We start from the raw sequence: 27,059 nt of genomic DNA, 5'->3' as shown, positions 1-27,059 counted from the left end.
TAATCAAGATTACCACCTTAGTCTGAAATGAAATCCCCATCGTGTCTGGAACCAAACCTGGTATCCTGCTTATGTCTGCAGGAAGAGCCCTAAACAATCATCCTCTTGCATGCGCATGTGGGTTCCCATAGAACCCCTAATTGCTATAGCATTGTTTGATAACTTGATGCCAGAAAAAAAAATTCAAATACAAAAGGAATAAATTTGTTATTTATCCCAAAACCGAAAAACTTGAAATGTCATTAATGGCTTGGACAGTTTATAATGCCCCGCCAAGGAACCCATAAGGATGACATCTAAACTAGGCATTATTATTTCTGAAGTACGAGTGTATTGTAAGTATATAATTATGGTTTCTCTACAACTATTGAATGCAGAATCAACATAAATGACATTTATCATTATATTACTAAGATCATTAAATAAGATTAACTTATCTCTCATCTATGTCCTCTTAGGCTCCCTAACATCGATATTTAAGCAACATATTTCCATTCCATCTAATTCACTAAAACCAAATGAATTACATTCCACTAAGCATAGATGCAATCAGTATTTCAAAGTTTCGTTTTAAGCACCAACAAATGTTCTTAATTCCTTTCCATCATAATAGCCACAACATTATACTCAAGGAATGATAACATACTTATAATGGCATTTAACTTAATCCATTTTCAACATAATCAAATCTTACATTACAATCAACAAAGCTATCTCAAATCTAATCACAACTACCTATTACAGGATTACATCATCATGTATATAATTACATCGATCCTCCTCATGGAGTATCCAAATACATAGTCAAGTACAAATTTAAATGATACAAATCAAATGGTACAAATACAGTGAAGTCCATGCTACAATAACAAAGCTGCAACAACCAAGACCCATCCAAATCACAAACAAGTCCATCAGACCTCAAAGGAAGAAGAATCAATACCACCCGACCATGTGGATCCTTGAGGCGCACCCCACCGTGCCAAGGAGATAGACCCAAAGCCCCACACATACGAACAACCCAAAACAAGGAAGAGTGTGACTTTCAAATACAAGATGCAAGACCACAAGGACTCACAAGAGCAATTTTAAGGAAATGATAACAATTACCAATTACTCAAATATCGATGACCATAGGCAACCACAATCCTATGGAGGAAACCTAAGCTACACGTAGGAAAAGTGTCATCACATAGCCTTCCCTCTTAGGTTGCCCCAAATGCTCTTTGAACCCCAGCCCCCAAGTGAGAACTCATGTGGAACCAGATAATCCTTTCGTGACAAGTAAATCTGATCATGCCAGCTCAATGGGCATCCTCTCTCTTCCTTAGCCTATACTAGCAATCAAGGCATAAGTGAGGTATCCATAATTATCTTGTTTAATGTTATCCCTAGTTTGTTTTATTAAGTTATCACTTGATCACAACTTACCAATGGGTTACTCTGGACGACCACTTTAGGGCCCTGACCTCCATGAAGAGCCACTTCCCCATAATGTACCTAGATTACCTATGCCTAATTCTCAAAAACAATAACAAAAGATCATAATCACATCATGCAAACATAAATCATATCAGTATGAATCTATAACAACATACATGATCAATGAAAGTGATTCATGAACCTTTTTACAATGCCTCTCTCAGAAGCATGTCCGAAATCCCATATCAAGAAAAAAACTTGAATGCATTTCAATATAATAGGGACATTATGCATCTGATCATATCATAATGAAACTATAACGGCAAATAAGAGTCATATGTGCAAATTTTGGATACAACACATGGTGCATAACTGAAGCAATCATCCACAACAATGATACAAAACATAAGAATCGGGAAACTCCATAAATTTAATCAAACTCAATTGACTGATAAAACAAAGCATAAGCCAATCCTAATAACATAAACCATATCAATATGCATTTATGACAACAATAAAGCCATTAGAATATGGTTTAAGATCCCTTAATAATCAGACTCTCTCCTAAGAAGTCCTAAACCATTAAAATAAGAAACATAACCGAACATCTGAATTACAGAACTGAAACATGATGCATGCAAACCATAAGCCACATAATCTGATAATGACAACCATATGAAAATAATAAAACAAAGAGCATTTAAGTCCCTATGCCTCTGGTATAACTCTATTTATTAATGAATAAAAATTCTGATAAAACAAGCAAGCTACACAATTGATATAAGTATTGAAGACAATTGTATATATTCTGCAATGCAACTAACTGGTAAAAAAATAGAGCATGCCAAATCTGGAATTGGGACTGATAATAGAGCTTCAATTCGAACCCAGAAATGAAATCACGAAAAGACCCAGTTGGAATCTAATTGATAACCTCCCAAAGACCAATTTTAATCCACCCTAGCACTCAAATAGAAATCCAATAATGAAACTACAAAAAACAGTTTATAGGAAACAAGAAGAAAGCAGATAAAAACATAAAAATTTACATCTATATTTTCAAATTCATCATTTAACATAGCCAACAGATTTAGGGCAACATTCTAACCTTATAATACTTTCAAAAACCAAACCAAAAGATTTGAGCATAAACATAACTAAATAAAAATCAAACACTACCTTGAATCGATGAAGCTCAAAAGATCAAAGAAGAACAAAAATGAAAGCAAAGTTGAATCCAAATGCACAACAAACCTCATGGAACTACCCCCAGCAAATCAAACCAAGAAAATCCAACTCTGTCCATTGTTCTTCCTCAAACGCAAATAAAGACTCTTTTGGATCCTCACAAAGTACTCTCTAGAACTCAACCACATAAAAATCACACAGCCTCTTCAAAGAAAATATTCAAAAATTTCATCCTTATGAACTCTGTAAACAAGAAATGCAAAAACTCTCTCAATCCAAAAAAAACATGAATTCATCAAATAAAACTGCCATAGCTTCTTGTCCCATCTCCAAAAATGAAAACCAAATCTCCATTAATTAATAATTTCTCAAGAAAGGTTTTCTAAAAATTCCTAAAACTTGCATGAAAACAAAACAAAGCTTCCCATATATATCAACAAAAATCTCCCAAAAAAAATTTTAAAAGCATTAAAAGAAAATTCAAATTAATTTTCTTCAAAACTAATAACTTTCCTTCATAAAAACATCAGTTTGGGAATAACCAAAAATCATAAATTAAATTCCCACAAAGATAATTATTTTCTTCACAATTAAAGACATAGATGTCCAAATAATTTAATTATCCATCAAAAAATAAATTAAATTGAATTGAAAGACGCAATTAAAAAGTGTAAAAAGGGGATTCATCCCTCCCCCAAACCTCCACACACCCGGGTCAAGGGCATCACTACGTCCGGGACTTGCTGTTCCCAAGTCCCCCCACCTCCGTTTTCACATCGCCATCTCATTGTAGGGTGTTTCTGATAGAAAGGAGGTTGATTGGCTACCATGAAGGTCACTACCACACACACACACACTACATATGCATATTTATCAATGTTTGTATACGATTTTGTACATGTTTTAATATCATGCTACTTATTGTAATCATCTTTATGATATTTTTTATATTCATGTTGCAATTTTGCTATGTTTAAATATTTGGTATTATATTAGCTCTTACACAATTATACATCATGACATAACTAGCATTTCAGGTACTATAGCATATTGTAGCAACCCCGTTGTTGTCCCACCACCATCCCCCCGCCTTCCAAAACTTGAAGCCCTTTCTCTTCCGACCCAAATGTTCTGGTGTCTCAACATCCCACAATGCCCCTATAACACTACAATTAATCATTTCCTTAATAACCCTTAAGAATCTCAAAAAATTAAAAAGACAAAACAACAATAGAAATTCTAAAACTAAATTCCCAATAATAATTACTTTTCCTTGTAACAAAATATAGATTTAGAAATAAATAAAAAATCTATAATTTTATAATCCGTCAATCAATTTAATTTAGAAAATTAATAATTTCCTGTAATAATAAAATTAAAACAAGACTTAATAAATCCCCTTAATATTATCTTAGTAATATGTATTTCAATAATTTGCTACGTAATGTTTTGGGCTTGATTATTTCTGAAGATGAATCACAAGGAGCTCTCTCGGCGGCTCTCTCATATACTATGGTAACAAGTTATGGAATTCTATTCTCGGCGTGGCATAATGGTCTCGCCTTTGGAACCAATAATGGGTTTCCTGCTATCTCTTTATCTTTGGTATCTGGTTTCATTCCAAACAATTGAGTTCCAGATAGGATTTTGATGGATGTGGTTTTGTTCTATTTTGATGAATATGGTTGGTCTCTGGTTCACTTGTTAGCCATATTTGGCTTTTGGCTCTATCTCCAATTTTGGAACCAAATTTCTAGATGGTATGTTAGTAGGAGTAAGGGCTCTTCTGATATGTATTATGGTTCTTATATAGCTGCTTTTAGATTTAGTTTTCAGTAATTCGGAGTTTTGATCCTGTAAGTTAATATGTTTTCCTTATGTCACAGGTAATGGATTAATATGGGATGTTTTTAGTATGTGATGATTGGTACATGTTGATGTTTTGTATGACCTCTTTTTTCTTTAGATGTATCAGTAAAAATGTAATTCAAGTCTCAGTTCTCAAATCTATCTTGTTTTTTAGCATGGCTAGTAGTTGCTCGATGATGAGATACAATTTTGTTTATTAGATCACCATAGCTATCCCTCTTTCAGTTGTAGGATTTTCATGTCTTGATTGATCTAGAAACTATGGCCTGTTCGATCTCTCTTTTATTCCTTCATTAGATCATCCTCAACATATTTCCTTAAGACTTTGTGGCTATTCTTAATGGTGCTTTTAATGCTCAAATAGAATAGCTGCAAGATTTGCCATTTGCTAGAATAAAGTCAAATTCGTTAGATGTAAGATTTGTTGCTAGTCTTGCAGTACCCTATCTAATTTTTGAATTATATTTTATTTTCCAATATCAGATAAGCTTTATATAGGTTTCATTCATACAAAAATATATATCATCATTGAGGCTCTAGTTAGGATATATGAATCTCAGTTCAAGACTAAATTTTTTACTGATCCAGATAATTTACGTAATTCCTGAATGACTGTACATTTCTGTATTAATGCAAATCTATACAAAAGCTACTATTGGATATCTTAAATTTCTTCTAATGTAATCTAAAGTAACAATGTTGAGCATGATATTATCATTGAGATTGGTAAGCAATCTATATTTCTTTCAAATTTGCCAATTTTGAAGAATGGATAGCCATGGATAATATCAAAGTCATTGTATTATATCTATACTGTATGATGTTCCTATCTAGCAATCATCTTTTAGAAAACCCGAATCTGGTGATCCCAGAGGCAATAACATGTCCGTGGGGGAGGAGAATGAATATCGTGCAGTTGCCGGGGAACTAGGCCATACGATAGGGTAGTATAGGCCGTATGGTGTCCGGCAACAAGCAAACAGGATGGTTGTATAGTTGCTGGAGAGAACCATACAATTGCTAGAGAGAGTTGTATGGTTGCTGTGAGACAGTCCGTACAGTGGTTAGGCAGAAGTCTGTCGTACGGTGGAGGCAAGAGGGGAGGATGGCCGTACGGGTTCCAAAGTGAGTTGTACAGTGGAAATGATGACAGTTTTGGGTGATGCTAGGAGGTACGATGTGGAAGCCCAGACGTCTATACGGTATGGAAGGTCATACAGTAGGGAAATTGTAGCTGCACAAAAAGATGGACTTCGTATTGAGTGAAGTGGATGGTGTACGGTTAGAGTGTAAATGCTCAGACATGCAATAACTCAAAGACCCAAATTCATTAGATAGAATCAAACAAAATGGAGATTACAACACAAATAACCTTCAATTAGATTTGCCAAAAGATGGTGCTCTGATTTGCCAGATCCGAGCGAAGTATTACATGCAACAGAATAGGGTGAGGATTGAATCCCACCAAAATTGGAAAAGCCAAGTAGGGAAGATCTTTCACTTCCAAAATGGCAAACAACAGAGAACCCCAACGGGAATTTGCAGTACAAAGAAATATAATCCAAATTGCATGCCTATGACTACCTACATGTCATGCTTAAATACCTATCGGGAAAACCTTCAAAGGGTGTACAAAGATAGCCAACGACTTTACTTACCTATAGAAACAATTAAATTAAAAATGGGTCCGAGATATATGAAATCAATCTGCCCATTAACAAAGTTTAATTAAATATATTTATTTTATGACGGGGACATTATAGCCCTCTCGTCCCAAAATTTGTTTGTCCTCAAACAAATGCAAATCCAGGTCTAGGAAAACTTTCATAATCAACTTCTTCAGTTCTAAGTCAAGTACTAAGTAGATCTTCCCATCGAAATAAATGATGTCATCAATAACTTTGTATCTTTCATCACGTACATAGCCATCCATCAACTCACATGTAAAAGTGTTCTTGGAGTACTTGACCAATAGATGGGCCCACCAATTATCCAAGGAATGGGGTAAGGTGTTGACTATCTTGTTTTTACTTGCAGCATCTGGGATCAAATCATGTTTAAAAATTGTCTCCATCTTCTTGATTGTAACTTCCCTCGGTCCTTTATTTGACATTCCTCTTAGCAGCACCTTCTTGCCATCCATCTCGAATGAAAAGTCCATCCTTTTGAAACTTTGGGTGTACTAGTCAAGAGTTTCCAACCATCGGATGCCCAAAATGATATCAATGTCAACCAAATCTATGCCAAAGAAATCATCTATCATGGTATAGTTTCCCATGGAAATTTTTTGCCATGGGATCACATGAGTGCAAGGTAACAAGGTTCCTCTTGCAACCTTAACCTCAAATCCTCCATGCTCAACTGTGTGCAAGCCTTTACTAGCGACCAAAGATGAATTAATGAAACTGAGTGTGGCCCCTCTATCAATCATGATTGGGACTCGTTTTTCGTGAAGTGTGCCACGAACCTTGAAGATACCACTTCCAATCATTGTAGTGAGGGTAGCAATGGAACCCCCTTTTATATCAAGGCATTTATTCTCTCCTGCTAGGTAATTTCTTCGTCAGACGCTGCAAGTATTTGTCCTTCATCGTCATCAAGCATCACCTCAATGTAACGAATCTTTCCCTTCCCAAGGCAACGATGATCAAGTCCCCATGGTTCTTTGCACATGAAGCAGAGTTTTTTCCTCAAGAGTTCTTGCCGAGAATCTTCATCAAAGTGAGGTTTTTTCTAAATTGGCTCCTTGTCTTTGTCTTCTTTTGGGGATGGTGTTGGTGTAGCTGCGTGAGTTTTGGAGGAAGATGCGGCCATGTCATGCACCTTCTTAATAGCTTCATTGAGTGCACGCAGGGTGAACCCTAACATCTCAAAGGCTCTTTCAGCCCATCCATGAATAACACGATTCAACGTCTTTTAGAGATGTTTGTGTCTAATACTGACAACCTTTGGAACTCAATGATGTAATTGTCTACCATACTAGTTTGCTTTAGCTGAGCTAGATCTTTGAAGTTTATTTCAGGATCCTTCCCAGCGAAATGGTCAATGAGTCTCTCGATGAATTCAACATAAGATGTTACTTGGTCATGACCAAGAGTAACCAATCCATGATGCCACAATTCTTGCGCCACTCCTTCCAGATGGAGTGTTGCGAACTTGATTGCTTCTACTTTGGGCATCGGGTTGAGTTGGAAATAGGTGTCTGCCTTCGAAACCCCATGCCTGTGTAGTGATGGTTCCAGATCCATCAAATGGTGATAAGTTTACCTTTCTGATCTTTCTTCTAAGATCATCATTAAAATAACCACAATTTTCTTCGCTTGAATATCTCATTCTTAGATCAACAGTCTTTGTAAGATATATCATCTTCCATATAAGATATATCATCTTCCATATACGCGTTCCTCCAATCTTCCCAAAGTTTTTCTTGCATTTCCTCAAAATTGGACTCTCTTTCTTTATGCGGTGCTTTCATCCTTGGAAGGAAGATGGGTATTGAGGATCGAGAGAGGGTTGAAAGTTTGTCCTTCTCGAAATAGAATCGTCACTATGCCCATTTTGTTCTCCTGTTGTCTTTCCCTCGGCCAATTTTTGTAGAGTTTCCTACATAAGCCTTTGGGTTTCATTGATTTGCATTTGGTTTTTGCTCAGCTCTCTTAAAAGATTCATGAGTTCCATCGTAGGATCCTGATGATCTACCATTCTACCAATAAGGTTATTTCGCCTTCTCTTTCGAGTATAAACTTGCATTCACTTCCACAAGTGGGTAGAATCAAAAGCTCTGATACCATTATGATGTTCCTATATGGCAATCACCTTTTAGAAAACCCGAATCTGGTGATCCCGGAGGCAATAACATGTCCATGGGGGAAAAGAATGAAGATCATGTGGTTGTCGGAGCACTAGGTTGTACAATAGGATAGAATAGGTCGTACGGTGTCCGACAACAAGCAAACAGGATGGTTGTATGGTTGTTGGAGAGAGTCGTATGGTTGTTGGATAGAGACATACGCTTGATGTGAGAGTCTATATAGTGGTTAGGTAGAAGTCTTCTATACGGTGGAGGCAATACGGGAGGATGATCGTACGAGTTCCAAAGTGAACTATAAGGTGGAAATGATGACAGTTTTGGGTGATGCTAGGAGGTACGGTGTGGAAGCCCAAACGTCTGTATGGTATGGAAGGTCGTACAGTAGGGAAATTGTGGCTGCACGGAAAGATGGACTTCATGTTGGGTGAAGTGGATGGTGTATGGTAAGAGAGGAAATGCTCAAACATACAATAACTCAGAGACCCAAATTCATCAGATAGAATCAAACAAAATGGAGATTACAACACAAATAACCTTCAATTAGTTTTGTCAAAAGATGGAGCTCTGATCTGCCAGATCCGAGCGAAGTATTACATGCAACAGAATAGGTTGTGGGTTGAATCCCACCAAAACCAAAAAAGCCAAGTAGGGAAGATCTTTCACTTCCGAAATGGCGAACAACAAAGAACCCCAACGAGAATTCGCAATACAAAGAAATAAAATCCAAATTGCATACCTATGACTACCTACATGCTGTGCTTAAATACCCATCGGGAAAACCTTCCAAGGGTAAACAAAGATAGCCGACGGCCATACTTACCTATGGAAACAATTAAATTAAAATGGGTCTAAGATATATTAAATCAATTGGCCCATTAACAAAGTTTAATTAAATATATTTATTTTATGATGGGGACATTACATATTGCAAGAGGGCAGCTAATATTAAACCAAGACTGTACAGGCCATCTAAGAAATAAAGGATATCTTCATCCAAACCCTTAGGCATGTTCTTTACTCCTTTTCTTTTTGACTTCCAAGTATGATATTGTCATAATTTTAATAGACTAGCTGATTTCATTTTTAATTATACTCATAAAAAGGATTATACACTCTAACATCAGATCTTAGTCAAAATGAAGCATGCAAGGGCAAAATCGCCATTTTTCAAGGAAAAGGGCAAGCAACAAAGACATAACATCAACTAAAGCAAAAAAGTGCATGAGCAAATGTAAATTTATTTACAAACCCCATTCAATGGGAAAGTGCATTAAGCAATGTAATCAAACCCCTAAGTGAGGGACAAGTGTAATCAAATATAAGTTCAATTACATGTAAGAGAAGGAATCCCTTCTCAAAGTCCCCTATATTTACAAGGGTCATCTGTATGGTTCAGTAGACAAGACGCTAGCGTCCCAGGTAAGACCGGAGGTTTTCTTTCCCTTTCTTTTTTCCCCGGTGCCTGCACTTTGAACAGGGATAAAAAAAACTATTATAGAAACATTAAAATTAATATAATAATGACATGCCTTTTATCGATCCAAAAAATCTATATATTTTAATAATATATTTTATACTCTCATAAAATATATCAATAAATAAAAAATAATACCCATTAGTATTTAATAATTAAAATATCTATAATTAATAATAACCATTAATATTTGAAGAATAAAACATCAATAAATATATTTGAAAATTATTATTCAATAAATTTTTCTTAATATTATTTTAATATTACAAACATTTATTTACATCTAAGGATATAATTATCCTCATTAATAACCTCTATGGTTTTTTTGGTTTTTGATTGGTAAGAGGCCGAAGCCAAGATTTATTATTATTGTGTTATGATTAATTATTATTATAATTTATTAAGCTCAAGTAGACTTGAACCCAAGACCTCCCAAATAAGAGGCTCACAATTTACACTTGTGTCATAGGCTCTTGCCTCATTAATAGTTCCTCTATGTTAATATTAACTATTTCATATAGATAAATATGACAATATACATTTATTACCATAATATTATTGCCACAATAAAGCTCTAATACAAATAACAGTACTTCAGTTATAATTTAATATTCATATCTAAACACATCAGTACATTCTAAGATACACACACGCGCGCACACACACATATAGGCATGCTCAAACCTGCTAAATCAAGTGAAGTCAATACTTGGTGCTTGCTATCCTAAATAATGAAGCCAAGCATGTGCATCTCTCTCTCTCTCTCTCTCTCTCTCTCTCTCTCTCTCTCTCTCTCTCATATATATATATATATAGACACACACATATAATAGGAAATGAATGGGATCGAGACATTGTGTGCACGTCACAAGTGAGTAACTACAACTTCGTCCCTCATCATATAGACATATCAAACAATAACATGAGAAAAGCTATAATCAAACTATGTGAAGATATATGGTTTAGTATATGAATAAATCATTATCAAGTAAATAACCAAGATAACATAAGTAATGAGTCTAACCATATCCATATAACCATCATAAACATGGGTCATCAATATTATACCTTTCCAAAACTAAATACATCAATATTCCTAAATCAAAACATTGTTAGTACCATGACATCTCATCAAATCCATGTCATATGAAAAATGATTCATTACTTACAATTAACTACACTAAACATTAATCCATTTAGCAATTATGTTCACATCTCAATTTCAGGAACCACAATAACAACCCAATGAGTCAAATACCTAATTCAGTTAGGAATTAGTTGTCACAACCAGAACAAGGGGAAACAATCATCTATATGAATTCAACATAATCATACCACCAATGAGAAATTCATCACAGCACTAGCCGGAACACACACAAGACAGAAAACACCATTGAGCATAAGATGAGCACTACAAATCACATATCACCATGATCAAAAGTTGGATCTCACAAGTGATACAATCCACAAACATAAAGCCAAGATCACATTAAGAAGTATGAAATGCAGAAAGCAAATGGGAGGGACAGTACACAGTTAGACTGCCTTTGAAAGAAGTAGTTCATTGAAGCCACGGGAAAACAATAATTGGATTTTATCTTACCATATCAGATCTTAAAACAGTGTCCTCACATATAATCAGCAACTTGGGAATTTCTAGTGCAATGTCCCCAACATTTAAGTCTGTTGTTGCTATTGTTCCTCGCCCATATCCTTCAAAATCTGTTTCAAAATATCTACAATAACTAAGATACTTAAAACTTAGTTCTTATACATTGAAGATTACTAGCCTGTAAACGTAGATGACAATAGACAATTACATGGTGAGCTTATTAAGACATAAAGAAAAGAAAAGGCATTAGAGGCAACAAATACATGATCTTGATACACCAGCAAGACTCATCAAACATGATACAAAATATGTTACAATTCCTAGGAGATAAAACAGCTTGTCAACTTCACATATAGGTAAGGAAAGACATCTGCAAAAAAATACTAAATCTATCTTCCAACATAGTAGCCACTATCAATGAAGAATTGAGAAATTATGACATTGAGAACTTCTCAGTAGTACCACAAATCTGATTGAGATACATGTTCAGAATGTATTATTTGCACAGCAGGGATAAAGTTCTTTTGCAATCATACCTATTCTATATACAAAATACCAGTGTTACCCAAGGATGCATCCCCAGCCTTAAAACCCCCATCCCCATATCAGAAACATTTCAGGGACTTGAGGATGGATAGGGGATGCCCCCCACCCCTGTACCCTTTTATGAAAATTCCCAAGAAACATCCCGGAAACTTGGGGACTTTGAAAAAAAAATTCGAGACTTTCATACATCCACAGGATGTCCACCTTGGAAGTCCCCGAGACAGATAGGCATCCATGATTAGATAGGCAATGTTGGCACTTCAAAAAAAAAAATCTTTTATAAAACATTTTCAATTTTAATTTTGAAGTGTCCCCTCCTTCCAAGCTCACCCTAACATGCGTTTTACTGTTTGGTAGTTAATTCCTTTTATTTGTAGTCTTTTGATTCGTATTTGACAACATCACATTAAGAATTGTAAAATTATGAATGTTGTTACAGTCATGCTACACGCTTAGAATCATACAGTAGACTGTTTGCAAGGTGTTCGGAAAGTCTGAAAAGTGCATTACAGACCTAGAACATGTGTTTTTATGTCATTTTGTGGTAATGCACCAGTGCTAGGTTGGTCTTGGGTTGATTTGGGTCCTTTGTCAAAGATGTGGTGAATATCGGAGGTTGCATCAAGGTACCATCTTACTGTAACAGACCTATATCATGGTCGAAACTATAGAGTGGAAAATTTGTATTAATATCAGTCCACTTGCAACGAGTTCGAGGTGCTGCTTGAAATGTAGTTTTAGAATTAAATAATAGTAGACGACATTAGTATTTGACAACATTGCATTAAGAATAGTGAAATTAAGAATGTTGTTACAATCATGCTACACGCTCACAATCATCTAGCAGATTGTTTGCAAGGTGTGCAAATGTCTGAAAAGTGCATTACATACCTAGAACATGCATTTTTATGTCATTTTGTGGCAATACGTCAGTGTTGGGCTAGTCTAGGGTTGATTTGGGTCCATTGTGGAAAATATGGTTGTTTTACCACTGCGGGTAAAGTTAATGAATGCATCCTACAAATAGAAGAAATGTAACAAATACACATAAGTGCAACATAATATCAGAGAATTGACACTTATTTTATTAATGCCAATCAAGTTTACATCTGATTATGATTTCCATTTACACTGCCAATGACAAGTACTGACAATGATTCATTGATGATGATCTCTTTCATCCAAGAGAGTGTACATATAAATCCCGAGGGGGTGCAAGGTGAACCGTTGCGACCATAACTACCTAACCCTTGGGTAAAGTAAAGTCCAACAACATAGTTAACACTTAATAACATAATAGACGGCAACATATCATTATTCCCAACAACAATAGTGACTATTGGAGGTTGCATCAAGGGGCGGGTTGGTTAGTTATGGAAAAATATAATTAATTCCAAACTTATAAATCTGATCTCCAACAATTAAAACAATGACACATAAGAATAAGAAACCATACACCATAACACAATGATTTGTTGACTAGAGAAACCCTTGATCAAGGGGAAAACCCCAGTCAGCATGGTACCCACAAGAAAATGTACTAATATATAAATTCCTTTTGAAAGAATGTGACAATGTTAGGAGTCAAATACAATTCATTTAGTACAACAGTTCTTGTTAGAGGACAAACCCCTGTTAGGAGACCTTGAACCCTTGTGAGAAGGTTCTAGCCCTATGAAAGGCTGAGAGGAACAAGTAGACACACTGTCCAAATGCTCCAAGAAAAAGTGAAAGACAATACTTTCAGGATAACATATCCAATAACTATGAACTCACTAATGTGCAACTTGCCAAAACAATTCCTTTGAAGTCCACTTAATCAACCATCATCACTACTCTGCTCTGATAATCTGTTATCAAGGCCCGCATCATACATCTCTCATACATTCCATTCATACCATACGTACTACCCAAACAAGGAAAACAACTTTCCTTTATACCTTTTACAAATGATTAATTAGGTCAGCCTGTTAGAGCTTCCCCAATGTTCAATTAATTACACAGGCCATGCCAAGGCATACACGCCTTCATAAGCATCGATACAACCATTACATTAAATTTCTCACACATTGAAATGTAAATAGTACAATGATAAATCATACACTTGCATAACACAGTCGATTGTTAGTAAATTATACCACACATTACACACTAGCAACCTTTCCAGAATAATATATTCAACATTAGTTAATATATGCAATATCTCCCTTTATGGCAGTATTATTAATGTTGTGCTGCTGATCGCTCAGTATGAGATAATCTACCATTTTGTATCTTGCCAGTTTTATTACTGACTGTGATTGACGGTTGCCATGTGCTGCTCGATGTAAACATGAGAGCACTTGAATACTTGTTATGTGGCTCTTAACGTGATAATAACGGCTGTGTGATATTTGTCTTTTCAATTATGATTGACACCTTTTGATTTCTCCTTGTAGTACTGCCTTTGATATCATTGAGCCAATCTTCGTAATATATGAATTGCCCTCTCCAGCACATCAATCACCACCCTGCATTTGACCCTTGTCTTTATGTCTATAATCGCTGCTTTCAATATTAATCACCATTTCTTGATGGTAATCACAAGATTGCTGTACTAGAGATTTTAGTTGCTATTTAAAATGCTGCCTTTACTGGCCTCTATCACTCCATTTATCATTTGAAAACACTGACTCTTAGTCACTGCTCATGCTTACTTTTACTATTTTGTTCACTTGTGTGAAATTGATGGGGACATCACAATATAACACATACTTATAAATGATGATGAAAATGGCAGATCTGATATAATATCAGTCTGATGTATAAAGGGGGAAGGTTTCATTAGAGAACATCCAAGGGAGATCAATTTGGGGAATAATATATTATTCTCCAAGGCAACAATGAAAAGTGGCAACTCAATTTCTATGAAAAGCGGTGACCCTTAAACCAATAAAGGAGGATTCATTCCAAGCATTAAAGGGGATACATTGTGCTGTGAACCAAGGGGATAAATAATTGGTACTCAATCAGCAACCTCTACCCATTTAAGGGCAGATCAGAGTATAAGACATGGACAGATCATCAATAATCAAACATCTTTGGCAGTCATTTACATCTGCAAACTAATCATCAAAAAGTATAAAAGTGAGTCAGCACCAGTGCCCAAAAGCAATTCATAAGATTGATCAGCACTTATATCAAGTGTTTATCCTCCAATGTGAGGAAGAGTCCACTCTTGGCGGTAGTTTTGCAGATATGAAGAGTTAACATCTTTTAAATAAATGAAATGCAATGTAATGGATTGCTGATCTAGGATAATTGTTAGTTACTGCTGGTTGGCACTCTTAACCAACCCCAAGTGCTATATATTTCTGGCTTGTACCAAGATTGGGACTCTATTGTTGTACACATTATTTGTTGATAGCAAAGTTATATCTTTCAGCCATATTGATATGTTGTTCCTGGAACACTGTATTGAATATGTTCATTGTTATATTTTTGTTTATTTTGTAAAAGAAAGCATTCCTTGTAGGGAGTAAACATTTTGGTATCATTTCCTATCACACATGGAGATCCTTCCCAATGGCACAATGCAAGATGGTGAAGTAATGAGCTAACTATTTGAACAAGTGCTAGTAATAGAAAATGACAAGGAAGAAACACTTAAGGATTGGTTGATGCAAGACTTGGTATATTTGTGGTAAGTCTATGTTGATCAGTAACTGAAAAGGAAAGCTCGGAACCAAGTGGTCCCTGAGGGCACGATAAGCGTCAAACTCATAGTGAGCCACACGGTCTTCAATCTTCTTGGGAGAATCCCAAGGTTGTTGATACAAAATCTTGTTGAATTGCAAGAACATGAGGAAAGGCACCGAGAGCAACGTCTGTAGCAGATACTACAACAATACAAAGAGAATCCATATGGAGGAACAGGAACGAGATACTTGCAAACATCATACCCTTGGTAGTTAATGCCTCTACTATCAAATAAGGATCAGCTTACCAGAAGCACTTAAGAGGAGGGAGAAGTGATAAGGTGATATCTCCATCTAAGAAAGCACAGTGAGAGGAGACAACAATAACAAGGAATTGTTAAGAGTTCACAAAGTCCAGCAAGAAGTAAGAGGCATAGCAGAAGCTGAAGCTGTAGTCGGGAGAGAGCAAGAGCATGTACATGGAGTGAGTTGAAAGAGGTTGCCAAAAAGTTACCACTCCCAGACAATAAAGTGAAGATCTCACTGACCAAACAAATAACCAAGCAGCACACTTTGATGCTAACAAAGACATTGAATTTACAGACAATACCAGTACCACAACCCTATTCGAGAGTTCAGAGAGTCCAACAAGAAGTAAGAGCCATAGCAAGAGTGGGAGACAAAGTCGTAGTCAGGAAAGGGCAAGACCATATACATGGACTGAGTTGGAAGAGATTGCCAAAAATTACTACTCCCATACAATAAAGTGAAGATCTCGCTGACCAAACAAGTAACCAAGCAGCACACTTTGCTTCTAACAAAGACTTTGAATCTATAGACAATACCAGTACCACCATCCTATCTACAAGGGGGAAGAGCGGAACCTCTAGATATTGGTTGCCAAAACATTTGAAACTAATTTATATCCCTCAAAGAAGAACCGAATATAAGGAGGCCCAAGCCTAAGACACTAAGGAGGAGAGAGTACAAAAATGAAGAAGGCGACCAAGGTGTAGAAGTCACAGATGGATGTGTAGAGGGCTAATGTGTACCCAAGAGTCCAAGTGAAGCATCAAATCACAACCAAGAGGCAGACACTCCAATCTGGCTATATACACACAATACCTATTGAGCAAGAACAATGGTGAATGCCCCAAAGAGGCAAAAAACTCCCCCAATTCATAGTGATAGATTGGAGTGTCACATACACCATTACAAAACCTATGTAGCCGTATAGAAGAGGAGTGGATAAGATGACCAGGAACTCGTTAAAGACATTTTCTGCCACAATACAATGAATTTCCATCGATTGGTATATAGACCTATTGGGCAAAAGCAAGTCGATGAGGGGCAATCTCAAAAATGCATTTTTTTAAAAATCAAAGTAATGAGACTCGAACTTAGCCTAGACTCGGCAAGGGTAACTTGACTCATGACCCGTCTCGAGCTCACCCATTACTAGGCAATGACTCGGCAAAGTGATAAAACCCTTGAAATTTACAATTTTTTAGGATTTAAAGAAATTCCATCCACCCATTATTGAATAAAGCTTAAAGACACAATAACATCATGAAATAGAAGGTAATTTGATTACATACATAACATACATCAATTACATAAATAGAAAGGTAAATTTTAGATGTTTAAAGAAATTTTTGAAAACAAAAATTAAAAATTAGATGAGTCAGATGAGTCAGCTGAGCCAGCTAGGCGAGTCAGCCGAGGCGGGAGAGTCACCCCAGTTGACCCACCGAGTCAGGGTCACGAGTCAATTTGACCTAGCCAAAGTAACACGACTCACGGCAAATCTCGTTACCATGAAAAAAATGTTTTGAGAGAAATTTACAACACAAAGTAAGGGAAGAATGAAAACATACAGGTTTACAATCATAGGCTCAAGGAATTGTTAGGCAAGTAGGAGAATCAACCAGTCAATTTGTTGAAGAAGAGGTGGTTCATTAAGGGTTTGATTACTTTATTGCACAAAATGATGAAATTGGTGCCTACGTCCTCGTATGTTGATGCATAAAATTGGATGGTCCACATCAAGGGAAAAGGTCATGGATGACAATAGTACAGATGGGAGTATTGACGAAGAATCCAAGATCGTGCATGCCCTATGGAGGTGCATGTTGTGGATGATGGAGCTAAAGTCAAAAAAGGAAGGTGCCAAGGTGAATAAAGAGTTGTGGTGCACCAACTACAAGGTAGGGGACGCAAAGGTCGTGTCCTAAAAATTCATTTTTCAACATCTATCAGGTACATGGACATTCCATCAAGAAATACTTGTACAATTTATAAGTCAAGGAGTACACAAGTGCTCTTTGCCCAAGGGGAACAGGCTACCACACCACCAAAAGTACTTGTGAATTCCAATGCCTCACCAAGGGGTAATATAACAACTAGTAAGGAAACAACCACAATAGCAAAAGCAATACACTCGGAAGCAAGATCCAATAAAACACAAAGAGTAGACCCATGATTCAGTGTTGAACATGTGAACAAGCAGGGTGACAACATGCGGGGTCACAACGTGCGAGATTGTAAGTGTGGGAAGAACAATAAAAGTTTGTTGTGCAAGTAATTTGGTTTTAAGAACCATGAAGGCACCAACTATCCATAACAAAAGGGAATGAACATGTTGGGCATAGAGGAACCAAACAAGGAAGTATGTGTGATCACCAAACTCCAAACTAAGAATGCAATATATCTTGGCCCTCGTGCAAAGAAGGAAAGACTTCACAAAGACTCACACTGAACAAGAATGACAAAAGAAGTGCCTTGAACAATGCCACGAATACCTCACCATGCTCGAGTCAAAGAGAAATATCACAAGATAGATGTTGCAAGCCAATGTACTTGGATGACTATCCAACCTTTTGCAAATCAAGCCACAACTAAAGATGGCCATTACCAGCATAGTTGGTGATGCCGCAATCAGCTAGGAGCATGATAAGCCAAATGGAGAAGTAAATAGGCAACCTGATCACTAATTTGATGTTGATGATGGTGGACAATGTAAGGAAGTTAATCCTCGTCAAGGTGTAGATACTAAGGCATAAGATGAAAATTTCCATCGTCGATAGAGGCTCTAGCATGAACACACAATCAAAGGAAACATTGAAGGGGCTTAGCAAGCCAAAACTCTAACCACCAAACTTTGATGTGGAAGGATTCGGGAAAATGCCATTATTGGCAATCAACATTTCTTTGTGGACTTTGTGGTCATCTCACTTGAAAAAGTGTACAACACACTCCTCTGAAGAGATTGGCTAATCACAATGAAGGCAAATCACAATTGGAAGACAAATACACTCCATTGAGAATGATGGGAGGAAGTATGTCATCGGCCAAGGGGGCCAGACAATGAGCCAAGGGCTAGCATCAGATTCAAAGTCCAAGAACAAAGAGTTAAAGATGAAATACAATGGAACCCAATGATGAAGGGGTGTTGGAACTTGGAAGTTGCTTGGAGGATGAGACAAGCTCTCTCAACAAGTTGTTTCATTAGTAGATAAAGGACTACAAAGTCTTCCACCCTGAGTGCAATATATTGCAGATTAGGGAGATTAAAGAAATTAATACGGAGAATGCAATCTTCCCTCTAGAATATGCAGAGTACAAGGAGGGGGTAGCAAGTGTCGACTAGCCATCAATTCAAAAGGGACAAATTGATTAAGTACAAGGAACCAAACATAATAAGAGAAAAAACCTAAAGGATGAAGGATTGAACAAGAAGAGAAAAAGCTAAGTGTTGGTAAGTAGAAATTTAGAAAATATGAAAATTTTCAAAAGAAAAAAACATTTTGGAGTAATAAGGGTGAGAAAGTAAAAAATGAAACAAATAAAACTATAAAAAGCACAGAGACATGTAATTTTATGGAAAAAAAAAGCTAGAAAACATTATAAGGGGAATAAAAGAAATGTAATTGAAGAAAAATATAAAAAAAGAAATAAAATGTGTTGGAAAGATTAAGAAGGGCAGTGATACAAAATTGATTTTCTTATAAAAGACATTTTTTATCAAAGATCTAACCATGAGACAGAAAAGAAGCACTTATAAAGTGTTGGTGAGACAATTCATTCCTTCAAAAGAATCACGAGCAAAGACAACCAAGATCAAAATCAAGAGCAAGGAAGTATTGTAAGGCCCATATACTAGTTATTTGCATGACTCATACATACACAAGGAACTAGAGTAATTGTCAAATGGTCAAGCAGGGGCGGAGCCATACAAAAGTGGAAGGAACCTTGACACATCTATACCTAACCACACAAAACCATATGGCAAGGAGAAGAGAAAGTCGTATGTGTATGGGGAAAGCCTGATTGAACCATAAGGGGCAGTTATGTATGGACAACAAAGGGTTAATTTTGAAACTATACAACATTGCAAATGATTCATACAGCATATAGGGCGATTGCTTGTATGAAAATCAAATAAGGTTGACGAACAAACTGTATGGAAAAATTGGAGTGCCATTGTACAACATAATAAGGTGAAACTACACAAGAAAGAAGGAAGCCTATATAGGCCGTATACCAGAATTGACTATCAGCGAATCATATCATATCCCTAAGAAGTACATACCATACATCATAACTTCAAAGAGTCGTATGCTGTAAAAGAGTCACACGAGAGTAAACACACAAAATACGTGCGCACAAAGTAGGCATATGGGCAAAGCATGCATGGAAGACACATACAAGTGTCCATCGCAATACAAATGCTTGGAAGGCTTGTAAAAACCACAACGTTAGGAGAAGAATTTGTATTGCATACAGAAGATAATTGCAGTACGACATCAAAGAAAATAGGACAGTAGCTTGTATGGTGAAATCAGCTTGTGCACAAACATCTTTAATAGATTGTATAGTCAAAAACAAGTTGGTCGTACCTTGTACAAAAAGTAAAGGGAAGCCCGTACAATTGGAAGTGCTAAGGGTGACATCACCAAAGTTGTAACTGGTACAATCAAAGGAGAAACAAGTATAGTCAAAGGTGAAAGTGGTGTTGCTAGAGGTAAAATTGGTATGGCTAGAGGTTGTAGCTGTGCAACCAAAGGAAGAAATCAAGCATGTAAATAGCATGAGAGTACCCTATGGAAGGAAATAGTGAAAATGAGTTTCAAGAACCCCAGTGGAGACACTTATTCGACAAAGGAAAAAACTAGAAAAGACAAAAAAAGATGTCAAATCACACAACCATGGCAACAGAAGCAATGAAAACAACAAAATAACGTAGAAGATGTAGAAGGACAAAAAGGTAACAATGGACACCCTAACATTTGAGACTCAAATATCAGATTCATCTAAAAATGCCTCAAATTTTGATTTTGGTTCCTTTCCAATCTTTTCTCTTTCCAACCCCTACTAAGACTTCCTGGAAGGAGCTCGAGCAAAATCAGAGGGAAGCCATGCGAACCCAAGGCTATGGGCACCTAGAAACTGGCACAACATTGCCATTTTTAAAAAAAACTTCTAAAACCCTAATTTCGACCATAAAGCATGCATTTGGTCATTTGATGATATTTCATGCATCTCTCAAGCATTTTTTACAATTTTTGTTTTGTTCTACATCTTTAGCATTTTTCTTCAAAGGTGAACACTACAAAGGACTAATATCCACATGGCTATAACATGGCCCTTCCCTGATTGCACCATGATGGTGAATGTAAACTCCTGGAGTAGCAACAAGTATCTGTTCACCCTCCCCTGAATGATGGGTTTGCTCACTAAGTACATCAAAGTCTAGTAATCTACGTAGAATGTAAAGGGCATTGCCAACAAATAATATCTGTACTTTTGTATAATGTACACCATTCCTAGAGCCTCTTCTCCACCCTCAACAACAATTTGCTAGCAAAATAGATCGGATGATCTAGGCCATGATCACCCGTCTATGCAAGTGTTGCACCAATTGCAAAGTTAATTGCATCCTCATGCACGTGAAACCCTTTATCCTAGTTCAGGTATGCCAGGATCGGTGCCCCTAGCAAACTCTTCTTTAATTCCTTAAAGGAGGTTTCTTGCTCAGTACCCCAAACATAGGGTTCCCCCTTTCTTGTCGGCCTATCGAGGGGGCATGAAACTTGAGCAAAGTTCTTTATGAACCTTTTGTAATATCCAATGTGTCCTTAAAAGGATTTGAATACACTGACGTCGATCGGGGCTTCCATCTCTACTGTCATGCATATCTTTTTTGGATCAGTTTTGAGTCTCGTCTTACATACAATGTGCCCCAACAGCTTACCCTAGGGTACCATGAATCCACACTTATTTGGGTTCAGTGCTAACCTGGCCTGACGACATCCTTCCATGCACTCCCTCAGTGCTACCAAATGCATATCTTGTCCACTGAAGATAGACAAATCATCCAAGAATGCGTGAAAGGTTCCCATAGACATTTTATCACAGATATGAAGAATTATTCTTTGGAAGGTTGTTGGCGGAAGGGCATCCGGTTATATGCATAGACGCCATCCTCTACCACGAAAGTGGTCTTCAACTTATCCTCAGTCGCGATTGAGATCTAGTTATAACGAAAGAACCCATCCATAAATGAGTACATTTCATGTCCAGCAACTTCTTCAAGTATTGTATCTATGAACGAAATAGGGAAGGGGTCCTTTATAGTGATAGCATTCAAGCAATAGAAATCAACACAAATCCCAATCTAGTTTTCCTCCTTTAACAATATCACAATGGGTGAGACCCATTCGCTTGTCTAAACTCTAAATATGATTCCTACCTCAAGCATGCCTTCTCTTCATCAACCTTGGTTGCATAATTCTCGTTCATCTTGTATGGTCTCTTCTGCACAGGTATGGCTCCAAGCACTAGGGGTATACAATGTACGCACAACTTTGGTGCGTACACCCTTCCGGTCCTTGTAACCCTAGGTAGACACATCTTTGTATTCTATGAAGATTTTCTATCTTGCTACCTCAACACAAGATCCCAATCATTGCCAACCAGTATGTTACACGGGTTCTCTTCATCCGTGAGTTTCGTGACCCATACGGATGACTCTTTATACTTGATTGGTTTCCCTACGTCAAAGTTGCGAGCAAGATGTTCATTCACCCAGGCTTCTCCTTCTTTGTATTCCCCGAACTCCAACAAAAACACATCCTTCTCTTCTCCATCTATTCTTCCCACTCCTAACATATTGCAACTCAAAAATAACTCATAATCTTCCATTTGCCAATGGAAGAGTCCGTTCAAGGAATCCAAGTCATCTTCTAAACATCCTACGAGTTCTAGCACGCCTTCATCATTAGGCTCCATCCAATCTCTTCCCTCGTCCATTCCACCAGACTCTCCGTCGGATTCAAATTCTAAAACCATCTCCTCACACACCATTTGTGTACAAAGTTCGATAACGAACTTCCTTCTGTCGCTTTCCAATGTAAGCATGTTTTTCTTCCAATTATGGTTTGCCCTTGCTGCTACTAGCCATCCCCTTCCGAGAATGGCATCATAACCTTTCTTTTTCAATGGACTCATGACGAAATCTAGCATAAATGGTTGGGTTCCAATGGTAACTGGTTGATCCATCAATGTTTCTAGAGGTTTAATTCCATGTTGGTGTGCACCAAGTAAGTTGAAGGTGGAAGGCCACAAGGTAGGCTTCCCAAGTTTCTTCCACGTCTCTTTCGAAAGCACATTTACCCCTCACCCACCATCAAAACCGTCCATGGAAGGGAGGAAATTGTAAGGTTGTGGAATTTGTGAAATTTGCAGCTTATAGAACAATAGAAAAAGAAAAAATAATAATATCTCTGTATGAACAGATTGGTTAATGATAAAAACTAGAATGAGAAAAAGAGAGCATCTATTGATTACAGCATATCAGTCTATAAAAATTGCTTCAGTTTTTATTAACAGGCACTACAACCTTATTGAAAAGAAATACAATATAAGAAACTTCTAAAGTTAATCGCTGGAGAAAATCTAATGTTTAATTGAAACATCAGCCAGTTAACCAGGATGGGAATGGTGTCTAGCATAACATTTGGATTTGATAGAACTGTAAGTGGCGATCTATAAGCAACAATCCAGAATTAATGCAAGAAAATCTGGCAGATGCATGAGAAAACTCTAATTTGGAATTAACCATGAACCACCCCCTTAATTCTAACCAAAGATTAGCTTGAGAAAAGAAAGAGGAAAGAAGGAAAACTCAATGGGAAGAAAACCCCCCTCAAAATAGATGCTAACAAGACAAGAAAACTACTGTGTTACAATGTCTTTCACCCCATGAAGATCTTGGAGAAAGTACAACTTTTGCTTAGTGAAGGTTTTTGTAAAAATGTCAACAATCTGATGAGACATAGGACAATACTGTAAATCAATGATGACATTGTGAATCAGCTCTCAGATGGAGTGCATATGGATCTCAATGTGCTTTGTCCGTTGTCGCTGTATCGGATCTCTACAAATCTTCAATGTACTTTGATTGTCACACCAAATGATTGTCGGTTGATGAAATGAGATACCCAACTCAGTGAGGAAATTGTGTAGCCAAATAGCATGAATGGTAGCATTGGCAACACCTTTATAGTCAGCCTCCTTGGATGACAGAGCAATAGAAGATTGATTTTTGCTTGACCAACAAATGGGACCATAACCCAAATTGAGAACATATCCTAAAGTGGACTAGCGATCAATGCTATCACTAGCCCAATCAGAATTAGTATATTCAATGAAATCAAAAGTACATCCAGTTAAATAACGAATCACATATCTAATAGTTCCTTGAACATAATGAAGGATACACTTGGCATCTTTCCAATCTTGCTCATGAGGCTCATACATGTATCTGGAAACAACACCCACTACATATGATAGATCTAGATGAGAATGAGTGAGATAAAGAAGACTTCCCACAAGCTGACGATAAAGTGTGCAATTAGCCAATGGTGTATCTTTTCCATCTTCAAGCTTGATCCTAGATAGAAAAGGTGTGGGTACTAGTTTGACATTCACTCATATGAAATCAAACCAAGAGATCTCTTGCATACTTGGATTGGGAAATTGTGACACCTAATTCATTTTGGCTGATTTCAAGACCAAGAAAGAAATTGAGAAAGCCCATGTTTGTCATAGCAAAGGTATCATGCAAAGCTGCCTTGGTTGCCACAATTGTTGAGCATGAATCACCTATGATTAGTATAGATCATCTACATAGAGTACCATGAGCAACAAAGAGTTAGATGTTCTCAACATATAAACATTTAGATCAGATTTTCATCTCATAAAAATTTGAGAAAGAAGATAAGACTCCATTTTAGCGTACCAAGCACGAGGTGCCTTCTTGAGGCCATGGAGTGATTTCTTGAGCTTGCATACTAGTGAGGAATTATGTACGTAGCCTTGTGGCCGCTCCATGTAGATCCCCTCTTCAAGATCACCATGAACAAAAGCATTCTTCACATCCATGTGATGAATCTCCCATCTTTTTGTTGCTGCAATGGCTAGAGACAATTGAATGGAATCCATTTTTGCCACAAAAGCAAAAGTCTCATCATAATCAATGCGTTGAACTTTCTGAAAACCTTTGGCTACTAACCTTGCTATGTATCTACTCACTTGACCATTTGCTGTTTTCTTTGTTTGATAGATCCACTTGCACCTAACAAGCTTGCGGTTGGATGGAAGTGGAACCAACTCCCAAGTTTGGTTTCGCAATAAGAGAATTGTACTCCTCGTCCATGGCAGCTTCTCAATCAGGATTCCCTGTAGCTTCTGCATAAGTTTGAGGATCTGACTCTTGAAGCAGATAAGCATGCATTGAAATAATGGAATTGGTAGCTGAAAATGCATGGGGAGCATCATATAGATTAGCCAAGCTACATGTTCTTTGTCTTCTCATAGGAGATGTTGAATTATCACTTGAATCCCAATTAAGATTTGGACCTGCACATGCATGTTCATGTTCATCACATTTAGATGAATCTAAAAATCAGATTTGTGCCATCTTCATCATCCTCAAGATCTGTGAGAGGATGAAGCACATAAGTGGTAGCATGTTGCACTTGAGATGCTTGGCATGGGACTTGATCAAAATATACACTCCTCTCAATGAAGAGTTGTTCTATAGAAACATCTAGTAATCTATAACCCTTCACATCATCTGCATAACGAACAAAGATACATTCTTTTCTTTGAGGCTCCAAAGCCTTACTTTTATCAGTAGGAATATGAGCCCATGCACAAGATCCAAAAACACAAAAAATGAGTGACCGTTGCTTGCATACCTCTCCATGCTTCAAAACAAATATTTTCTTTAACAAATTTGTGAAAAGATCTGTTTTGAATATATGAAGCATAGTTTATTTCTTTAGCCCACAATTTTGAGGGAAGGGACCTAGCATGCAGCATGCAAGTAGTTATCTCCTTCAAAGATCAGTTCTTACTCTCAGCTACCCCATTCTATTGTGGAGAATATAGAATTCTGTTCTGCAACTATATTCCTGCTTCATCACAAAGCTTTTGGACATCATTATTGACATACTTCTCCCCATTATTTTTGTAGAGGATCTTGACCAATTTTCTAGATTGCTTTTCTGCATGGGCTTTGAAAAGCTTGAGATTCTCAAACTCTTCAAATTTTTATTTAAGAAAGTATACCCATGTGTACCTTGAGTAATCATCAATGAATGTAAGGACATATCTAGCTTTTCTCATGGAGGGTTTGAGAAAAGGACCCATTAAATTACTATTAACAAGCTCTAGGGGAGAGGAGGCTCTCCATGAGATTACCTTGGGAAACTTTTCTTCTGTATTGTTTCCAAGAGCACAACCTTCACAAACTCCATTAGAGAATTCCATGGCAGGCAAGCCTTTCACCATCCCCTGATTACTAAGCTACTACATGTATCCAAAATTCAGATGTCCAAATCTTTCATGCCAAATTCTACTTTCATCATTTGCATGTGTTATAAGTAAACTAGAATATGATTTTATATGATTTTACAAAAAAATCAGAGTGTACAAATGAGATTGACGATTCACATTACCAACAACAATTTTAACAATTTTGGAGTTGTCTTGCATGTCATAGATGCTCATAGAATCTGGTGTGAATTCAACTCTCCTCCTAGTTCTAGTATGTGTCATTTCATATACAGAAAATAGATTTACAGAAATTTTTGGGATATGCAAGACTTTCTCAAAACTTCCAATTTCAAGTTCTACCTTCCCAATTCCACATACTTCTACAAGAGATCCATCTCCCATGAGAATAGGAGAACCAGAATATGGTTTCAAAGATGAAAGAGTATATTTTGTGGCAGCCATGTGGTGTGAAGCTCCAGAGTCTATAATCCATGCATCTGAGGAAGAATGAATAACTATCAATGCATGAGAATTGCCTTTGGTTTTTGGTGCGTTCTCTTTCTGCTTCTTGGCACTATCAAGAATAAGACCACCAAGATTATGTTGTTGAAGTGCCTC

At 36.9% G+C, this 27,059-nt stretch overlaps 1 protein-coding gene across 4 annotated transcripts in view; it reads right to left on the bottom strand.

Moving 5' to 3' along the window:
- LOC149538187 (SET domain-containing protein) overlaps window positions 1-27,059 on the bottom strand; it is a 190,685-nt gene that overhangs the window by 60,115 nt on the left and 103,511 nt on the right. For all 4 annotated transcript variants that reach the window (XR_016356006.1, XM_089799579.1, XM_089799581.1 and 1 more), the window contains exon 5: window positions 11,368-11,486. Coding sequence is in view for 3 of the 4 variants with exons in the window: in XM_089799579.1 (XP_089655705.1) it covers window positions 11,368-11,486 (119 nt within the window). In the remaining variant the exon portion in view is untranslated. The remainder of the gene's footprint in view (window positions 1-11,367; window positions 11,487-27,059) is intronic.

This window comes from Cupressus sempervirens, chromosome 9, assembly GCF_028749045.1.
Source record: "Cupressus sempervirens isolate cs-2001-9-10 chromosome 9, ASM2874904v1, whole genome shotgun sequence".
In the NCBI taxonomy this organism is placed as follows: domain Eukaryota; kingdom Viridiplantae; phylum Streptophyta; class Pinopsida; order Cupressales; family Cupressaceae; genus Cupressus; species Cupressus sempervirens.
Note: the sequence above shows the minus strand (reverse complement) of the source record. Positions and strands in the feature narration are given on the sequence as shown.